General features: G+C 41.8%; 1 protein-coding gene across 1 annotated transcript in view; it reads left to right on the forward strand.

Moving 5' to 3' along the window:
- The first annotated feature begins 520 nt into the window (after nucleotides 1–520).
- Nucleotides 521–9,234, forward strand: part of Acoxl (acyl-CoA oxidase like) — a 290,661-nt gene continuing 281,947 nt past the window's right edge. The window contains exon 1 of the mRNA XM_031371845.1: nucleotides 521–672. Within this exon, the coding sequence (XP_031227705.1) occupies nucleotides 548–672 (125 nt within the window). The 5' untranslated portion in view covers nucleotides 521–547. The remainder of the gene's footprint in view (nucleotides 673–9,234) is intronic.

Here is a 9,234-nt window from a genome sequence, read left to right on the forward strand (position 1 = left end):
GGGGGGAGAGATTGGCTCTTGGATTCTTGTTAGGTGAGTTGAGTGTTTATTATCTTCTGTCTATAGGTCTCAACTGCCTTGTCTGTTGTTTGGTATCACCTCCAGGTTGAAGACACATAACATCCAGTTTGTGGTGATGAGGTCTTAGCAGACGCCAGACCACCTCAGTTTGGCTGGGTGGTTCTGTTTAGTGGATGAAATGACTTAGTGCTGAGCATCCTTCGTGGCCCATGACATCACTTCAGCACCTCTTTTAAGGATCTGAAACTTGCTTCTAGTGACCCACAAATCTGGAGGGACAACCTAATGGAGTTAAAGAGCAGTTCTTGGTAAACTCGGGAGAACAGTGGTGGAGCTCAAATGCTCTGGATAGCTCTTTGCCTCAAAGAAAGGGTGCAGGCCAAGGTTTGTGACAGACAGGTAAAGAGGGAGGAGACGCGTGGGTGAGCTGGGAGGAGACCATTCTAGTGGAATGATAAGTAGGAGGGCTGGGAAGCCAGGAGATCTGAGGACGTTTACAGAACAGCCTGAAACCTCAAGCACACAGATGGAGCAGACTCCGGACTTGGGCCTTGGGGATTCATCGCTGTTCCGCTACCTGGATGGAGAATTCTGGAGCCTCAAGAACGAGCTTCGCAGAGCCCTGGGGAGCTCTCCTCTCTTCCAGCCCAGGTACTTAGTGGAGTTGCAACTCTTGTTCGAGTCTAAGTTAGCCTATTTGCCCCTGGTGAGGCCGGATGGAGTGTGGACAGCTCCTTAGGGGCAACCGACCTCATCCTTACCTCTGATAAGGAAGGGATCTCCTAGAAGTGTGGTCACAGCCCCCTGCCGCCTTCCTGAGCCTCTAAAAGTCTCCTTTCCACCACAGCTCTCTCCAAAGATTCCGGGTTAAAGCGTGGGCTCCGCAGGGTTACGTGCTGAGACTCACTTTGCATCTTGTTCCTGCCTGGCGGGTCTGACCTGGCGCGGGCAGAACCGAGGAAAAACAAAGATCGGTGCTCAACAGGGATGGACACCCCGCTGGGGAGGGGTACAAACTGAAGCCTCTGGCGGGCACTCATAGTGGATTCAGGTGTGCTAGCACCGAGAAACTGAGGAAGGGCAAGCGGGGCTGTGGGAAGGAGGCGCTAGGTACTTGACACCGTTTGATGCCCACCGCAGGCCTGACCAGAAGATCCAGGGATTGGTGCAGCTTAAGTTTACCGATGTAGAAAAACGGACTAGTCATGAGGGTCAGGAATGGACCCCAAGCCCTGGGGTTCAATCTTGAGGGTCAGGAATGGATCCCAGCCCTGGAGTTCTTTCTCCTACTGTTCTGCTGGGTGATTAACTGACCCTGTTTCAGGAATTCTGGAAAGCTTGATTGCAGCCACTTTGGAGTATTAGCATAATAAAGTTCTGATTTAGAATGTCAATATCACCCTTGTAATTTACTACTTTGGAATTGGAGTCAGGAGAATCAGGAATTCAAGGTCATTCTCAGCCAAGGATGTCTAGGCCAGCTGAGGCCACAAAGACTGTGTCTCAAAAACAAACAAACAAACACACAGGGGCTGGCAAGATGGCTCAGCATGTAAGAGCACTGACTGCTGTTCCAAAGATCCTAAGTTCGGATCCCAGCAACCACGTGGTGCCTTAAAACCACCTGTAATGAGATCTGATGCCCTTTTCTGATGAGTCTGAAGACAGCTACAGTGAATTACACCAGAGCGAGCAGGGCTGGAGTGAGCAGGGCAGCAGAGGTCCTGAGTTCAATTCCCAGCAGCCACACACATGATAGCTCACGGCCATCTGTACAGCTACAGTGTACTTATATACATAAAAATAAATAAAAATAAATCTTTACAAACAAACAAAACAAAACAAAACAAAAAACTGCCCCTCCCCCCAAATTAAAAGCTCCCTAAAAACAGACAAAACTAAACAAAAGCCAGGGAGAATTAGCCAAGCCCTCCTGCCCAGGTAGCTCAAGTTTAATTTGTCTCTCGAGAGAGGTCTGGGCAGAAGGAGGGTGGTCCTCCAAGTGTCCTTTGAGAAGACCCTAGGTGCATCTTTGAATGTCCCCCTCACTTCTCGGTCCTTTCGTTCTGGTCCTCAAAGTGTGGTCTAGGTATCTAGAGGGTAGCCAGGACTGCTTCAGGAAGTTCCCCAAGATCAAGATTATTTCTATAAATGTCCCAAGATGCCATTGGCTCTTTGCATGCACATATTCCCGCCATTGCGCAGTAAGAGGTTCTGGAGACGACATGACTGGAGGCATCCTCTAGACTAGCTGGAAATGTGAGATTCCACAGACTTTTTATTAAGACAGACACTAAGAAAAATTTATGAAAATGCAGAACAGTTTTACTTTTCTTCTTAACTTTCTTTTGTTTTGAAAAAGTTATTTTCATAAAGAACACTTTACACTTTACATTTACTTTCAAATGAGTTAACGGTTTGAAAGCTTTTCTGTAATGATGTCTAGAAGGATAAATATTAACAAATACAACTCAACCAAACAAAAGCAATTGAGGGGGTCTCATTTTAGGAGTTCAGGCCCTTTAGCCTATATTCACTTATGTATCACCCAACCTTTATTTTTGGGCAGTTGGCTCTTGGCTGTTTCTGTTTGGATAACTGCATTTTAAAACGTGGAACAGAATTCTAAGATCTAAACCACTATTTGGGCCAAATAAGAGGTCACCTACTTATGTATCAACACTACCACTACCTCTAAGGGATAGAGGTAATAGGCAAGCCTGGGTTGCAAAACCACAAGGTAGTTGTAACATTGGGATAATTCCCCAACCCCTACCTGCAACCCTGAGCTTCTGGCTGAGGGTGTTACGCAGCTGTAGGGCACAGTTAACAGGCTCAATCCACAATACCACGACAAGATAAAAACACAGAAAACACACCCAGCTCCTTGGTTGTTGTGAAGCATAAATGAAACACTCTTGAGTAAGCACTCTGGAAGCATTGGTTGTGTGCTGTCCCTAGCTAGGGTTACTATTGCTGCAATGAAGCACCACGACCAAAAGCAAATTGGAGAGAAAAGTGTTTATTGGCTTACACTTCCACATCATTGCTCATCACTGAAGGAAGTCAGGACGGGAATTCAAACAGGGCAGGAACCTGGAAGCAGGGGCTGAGGCATAAGCCATGGAAGAGTGCTGCTTACTGGCTTATTTCCCATGGCTTGCTCAGTCTGCTTTCTTCTAGAACCCAGGACCACCAGCCCAGAGAAGACACCACCCACAGTGGGCTGGGCAATCACTAATTAAGAAATGCCCCACAGGCTTGCCTACAGTCCCATCTTATGAATTTTCTCAATTGAGGCTCCCTCGTCACAGATGACTTTTAGCTTGGGTCAAGTTGGCATAAAACTCTGCAGCACAAGTGCATCCCCCTTCTCTTTCCCTTCTACACACACAAGGGAAAAGGACAAAACCCCATTATCCCAATATTTTGCTATTCTTATTTGCTTATTTCATAATCTCAGAATCGTAATAGCAAGGATAATATTTTTACTGTAGCCCCCACCCCCGCCCAAATGGCTCAAGATTCTGATACCTATATGAACGTCCAATTTGTGCCACCAGATTTAATCTTTATAAGGTAAGAAAGACAGGGCTCTTATTTCTGGATACATGTTCATTCTGCTATTGCAAAAGGCTCCTGGAAGATATAACCATGAAACCTGTCTGTCCTGTGGTTAATCCCTAGCCCCATCCTCCCTCAGTGAGCCTTTGAAGTCCAAGTAGGTGTTAGGGGTGGGGTGGGGATTATGGGAACCCAGTTCTTTGAGTGCTCTGTACACAGTGGGAAGTTTGTGTAAGGTCAGAGTATGAGTCTAGAAAACACTTTTCTCCCCAAAGAAAATAATTATGAAACCTCCTATATACTGAGATGCTCAGCACGGCGGGCCTTAGTCTTTAAACTGCTGGACCTTGGCAATCAGGAGCTGTGTGGACCCAGCCCACTGCCCACTCCTGAGGAAATGGTCTTGTCTCCCTCAAAGACTTACTTCCAAGACAATTTCCCTACTCTTCACTCTATAGAGTCCTCCAGGCTCTGGGAATTCTGTAACTTGCTGAAGTCTACTTCTTTTCTGCCATGCATGTGATGATAGCAGGCTGTCTTTTCTGAGAAGAGGATTCTAGGTGATATAAAGCTTGTATGGTCTGGATGTGGCTTTATCCTCAAGGATTCATGTATTAGAAACTTAGTTCTCCACTGTGATGATATTAAGTGGAGGTAGGCCCTTGAAGAGGTAGAGCCTACCCGAAAGTCAGAAGACTACCCTCTGCACATTCTCTGGCACATTCCTGTTTTTCTGTGTCTGTGTTATATTTCTTCATAAAAGAAACACAAGGAAAGTTTATTTTGGGTCACAGTTTCAGGTTTTAGTCCATTACTGTGGAAGAGTCAAGGTGACAGGAGCTGGAGGAGGCTGCTCATGTCATATCCACAGTCAGGACATGGAGAAGCATGAATATCTGTTCTCAGCTTTCTTTCTTTCCTTTCCTTCCCTTCCCTTTCCTTTCCTTTCCTTTCCTTTCCTTTCCTTCCCTTCCCTTTCTTTTCCTTTCCTTTTCTTTCCTTTCCTCTCTCTCTTTCTTTCTTTTTTCTCCCCCTCTTTCTTTCCTTCTCTCTTCTTTCTTCCTTCCTTCTTTCCTTCCTTCCTTTCCTCTTTCTTTCTCTCTTCCTCTCTTTCTCTCTCTCTCTCTCTTTCTTTCTTTCTTTCTTTCTTTCTTTCTTTCTTTCTTTCTTTCTTTCTTCTCACTGTTCAGGATCCCAGCCTAGGAAATGATGCCACCTGCAGTAAGCAGGCCTTTGGACTCAGTTTACCTAATTAAGGTAAAATCCTTCAGAAGCATGCCCAGGAACCCATCTACCAGGTGATTCTGGATCCAGGCAAGTTGGTGTCTCTGAAAGACATACAGAAAAGAGAGAAGGGAGAAATGAAGGAGAGAGGGGTGGGAGAAGCTACCTTTTGAGGCTTTATTGTGAGTATTTCATTACTGGGACTTCCACACATATGCAGACTACGTGAAACAGGTACACACATACACACATACACATACACACATACACACACACACACACACACACACACACACACGAGAAGAAGGAGAAGAGGGAGGAAGAGGAAAGGAAGGGCAGGAACTGGGGAGAGGTGGTAGGAAGGAACATAAGAGGAGGAGCCACCAAGTGAAAGGGTCTAAAACCCCTGCCTATGGAGGAAACTTCATTGCCAAGGGATTTTGGACCCAGAACACAATAGGCCTATACGTGTTAACATATTGTGTATATCTTATAATTCACTTGGCTATTAAAAGTGGCAATAAGGGAGAAAAAAGGAGATCAAATCATTGGGAAGGGGACTGATGAAATATAGTAATTGTAAAACCATTTGTGCATCTAATTTGAGAAATTCCCTTAAAAGTGCTGGAGACATGGTCTTCATTTCTTTTGCTTCTCCACCAAGCACAGTTTTACTAAAGTAAGTGTTTGAACTCTCCACACCCCTTCACAACATCACCTAGGTTTTACTTTTGGGCACAATGTGTGATTTGGGGAAAGCTGACACCCCTCACCCCAGCTCCCCCTACTCATGAAGCTATTTCAGGCATAGCCATCCTCTGGCCACAGGGTCATGTTCCCTGGTTTTGGCCAATGCAATAGGAGGAGAGGCTTTTGGGTAGCTCCTGGGAAAGATACTTCACTGATTATTCCAGAGACCCGTCAGCGGTAAATAATTCATTGTAGACAGGATAGAGTTTAAATAGGAAGCTGCTCCTCCTGCTGCCAGTGACTTACAAGGGAAGCCAGCCCCAGGATGAAGTGACCCATGGAGGAGAGTAGAGGAACACTAGGCTTTGAAATATCCTTGAGCCATAGTCTGCAGGCCTGCCCCAAAGTCAGGCCTCCTTGGTTTCGTAAGGAAGAAAGCTCCCTTTGCTATCTAAGTGGCTATGGATTGGCTGCTAGTTGCTCACATTAAAAGCATTCTAGTTAGCATTAAGTAGTGACTCCCTTCAGTTCCAGAGTTGGAAACTCAACTTCCAGTAGCTTCAGAGAAGCCAGAGTTCAGTGTACATGAGTAATGGGGGCAGTCCCCTGGTTCTCTCCCTCTCCTGCCTTTAGCATTGGGTACATGGCCAGGACTTAGCAACTAGGCAGGAAGACAGCGACACAGCTATTTCTAGCTTGGCCCCAGTCCACCATCACTGACGCATTTGGCAATCACCTTTTTTTGTTTTTTTGAAATGGCCACTGTAGCTGAAATCAAGGACTGGCCCAGGCTAGACAGTGTTTGCTCAGATCTGGAATGGAGTCACCAAGTAGAGCCATGAGATTGGGAGAGAAGAAATGAACATCTGATGAAGGAATCTGAGGTGACACAACTCAGGTGACAGAGCAGATGCTAATAGATACTAATGCTACATACAAAGACTTTGTGGCACTTAAGAACCATAACCAATAGCAAGGATTTTCCCAACTGCAGTTTCTTCAGATGAGTTACATATACAGCTTGCATTGCCTTGAAAAGCTTCCATTTGCCTTGCTTCCTTCCTATAACATGTACAACCTGTATTATAAAGCCCCACTACTCCAGGAAGAAATTCCATGGGGCATTCCTTAGAAAGCATCCCTCTGTTTATTATTTAGATATATTATATTGTAATAGACAGTATATCTGCTTCAGTAAATGGAGCCCTTTCTGACTGATTCCAAGAGACTGGTGTATGGGTAAAGAGGTCACTGAGACCTGTTCTTCTCTGTTGTAGAGATGGTTGCAATTCTGAGTGTTTGGGAGATGTTTGTTAATTAAAGAGAGCCATACTCAGTTGAGATCATAAAATTTCAAGCCCCCTTTGGATCTCTGCAAGGGCTTGAGATTCTTTTGCCACCACCTAGTAGGGTGTTTAATGTTCATTTCCTTTGTTGTATGGAGAGGTGTGTGTGTGTGTGTGTGTGTGTGTATGGGGTGGGTCAGTATGTTTGGGTGTATAGGGTGGGTAGGTATGTGTGTGTGTGTATGGGGTAGGTAGGTGTGTGTGTGTGTGTATGAGGTGTGAAGGTATGTATATGTATGGGGTAGGTAGATAAGTATGCAGATGTGCACACATGTGTGCACATGTGTGTATATGCTTGGGTATGGAAACCAGAGGACAAATTCTTGTGGTGTTCATCAGGCCCTGTCCATTGTTTTGTCTCAGGTAGGGTATTTGCTAAGTAGACTTAGTTCTGACAACTGAAATCTGGTCCTTTTCAAGAGCAGCAGCTCCTAATTGATGGGCCATCTCTCCATCTCCTAGAGATTTTTAATGCAGAATACTTTTCAGTTCATCCCTTCTCTGTTAATATCTTTTTTTCTTTTAAAAAACTTTTATTGCATTATGATGAGAAAAGTTACATAATTTCAATTTATCTGAATTTGTTAACATTTAAAAACATATTTTAATTAAACAGAATTGAATTGCATTCTTGTTTCCCTTTTGTACCACTGCTCCTCCCAGAGACCCCCCCTTCAATACCTATAATATCTTTTTTGTCATATTCCTTAAAATTTATAAAATATTTCTCTCCCATATTTAATGGCTCCATTTGGAATTCTTCTGTATATGTATATGTTGTATATGATGGAAAACATCAATATAAGGAGCAAAACTACACCCTAGAAGAAGCAAGAAGCAAGAAGGTAATCTTTCAACAAATCCACACAAACCTAATTCTACCTTTTACAACAAAAACAACTGGAAGTGACAATTACTTTTTCTTAATATATTAATTTGAAAATAATATTATATATTATATAAAATTATATTATATAAATTATATTATATATTATATACAATTATATTATATATTATATAAAATAATAATATTAATAATAATAATAATATTAATATTACCAACATATCCTAATCGATTGATATCCAATAATATGAGGAATTGGAAATTTGTTGATTGTCATCCAATGATCTCTCTAATTTGGTAATTGGAGAAATAGGTCCAACATTGTACAATCTATATACACTGTCAGCTTGTATGTTTGTGACAGTGTCTGGCTATGTACAACATAAGGGTCTTGAAATCTTGCTTCTCCTATCTCAGCCTCTCTATTAGTAGTATTGTCTATTTCATGTTTTTACACTATACTATGGTTTTCAAAACAGCTTATATATTTCAAAAGTATTTATATACCCAAAAGAAACATAGACGACTAACTAGGGAGGTTGCTTGTAAGAGAACAACAAAGTGAGACTGAATGCTTTGCTTGACATTTGTAATTCTTGCATCAAGTTTGAAGAAGAGGACTTTATAAGTTACTCTGTTAATATCTTACATAACACAGTCCTGGAGGAAAGAGCTGATTTCGAGGCCATGGAGGAGTGCTGCTTATTGGCTTGCTTTCTATGGCTTGCTCGGCCTACTTTCATTTTTTTTTTTTTTAACTTTTATTGCGTTATGATGAGAAAAGTTACATGATTTCAATTTATCTGAATTTGTTAATATTTGAAAACATATTTTAAGTAAATAGAATTAAATTACATTCTTGTTTCTCTTTTGTACCCCAACTCCTCCCTGAGATCCCCCCACTTCAATACCTACAATATCTTTTTTTGTCATATTCTTTAAAATTTATAAAATATTATAACAATAAAAATGAGTATTATAAAAGTTGTTTGATATAAAACAACAATCAATTTAACAGTCTTATGTAGATGCTTCTCTATGGCAATACTGAAAATACATACGTTTTTCTCAATATAAATCTTAAATAACTCCAAATGTATTAACTGTATATTTCAAAATAATACACTACTACTAATATTTTCTTAAATGAACAACATATAAAGTGTTTTTGTTTGTTTGTTTGTTTGTTTTGTATTTAGTAGAGCTTAAAATCTTGGCTCTTACTGTGGTAACTTGATACAAGAGTTACAAACGTCAAGCAAAGCATTCAATCTTACTCTTTGTTGTTCTCTTACAAGCCACCTCCCAATTCAATTGTCTACATTTCTTTTGGGTATATACTTTTAAAATATGTAAGCTGTTCTGAAAACCATAGTATAGTGCAAAAACATGAAATAAACAATACTACTAATAGGCTGAGATAGGAGAAGCAAGATTTCAAGACCATTATGTTGTACACAGCAAGACTCTGTCATGAACAAACAAGCTGAAAGTGTATATGGATTGTGTAATATTGGACCTATTTCTCCAATTACCAAATTAGAG

This window comes from Mastomys coucha, unplaced genomic scaffold, assembly GCF_008632895.1.
Source record: "Mastomys coucha isolate ucsf_1 unplaced genomic scaffold, UCSF_Mcou_1 pScaffold15, whole genome shotgun sequence".
Taxonomy (NCBI): Eukaryota; Metazoa; Chordata; class Mammalia; order Rodentia; family Muridae; genus Mastomys; species Mastomys coucha.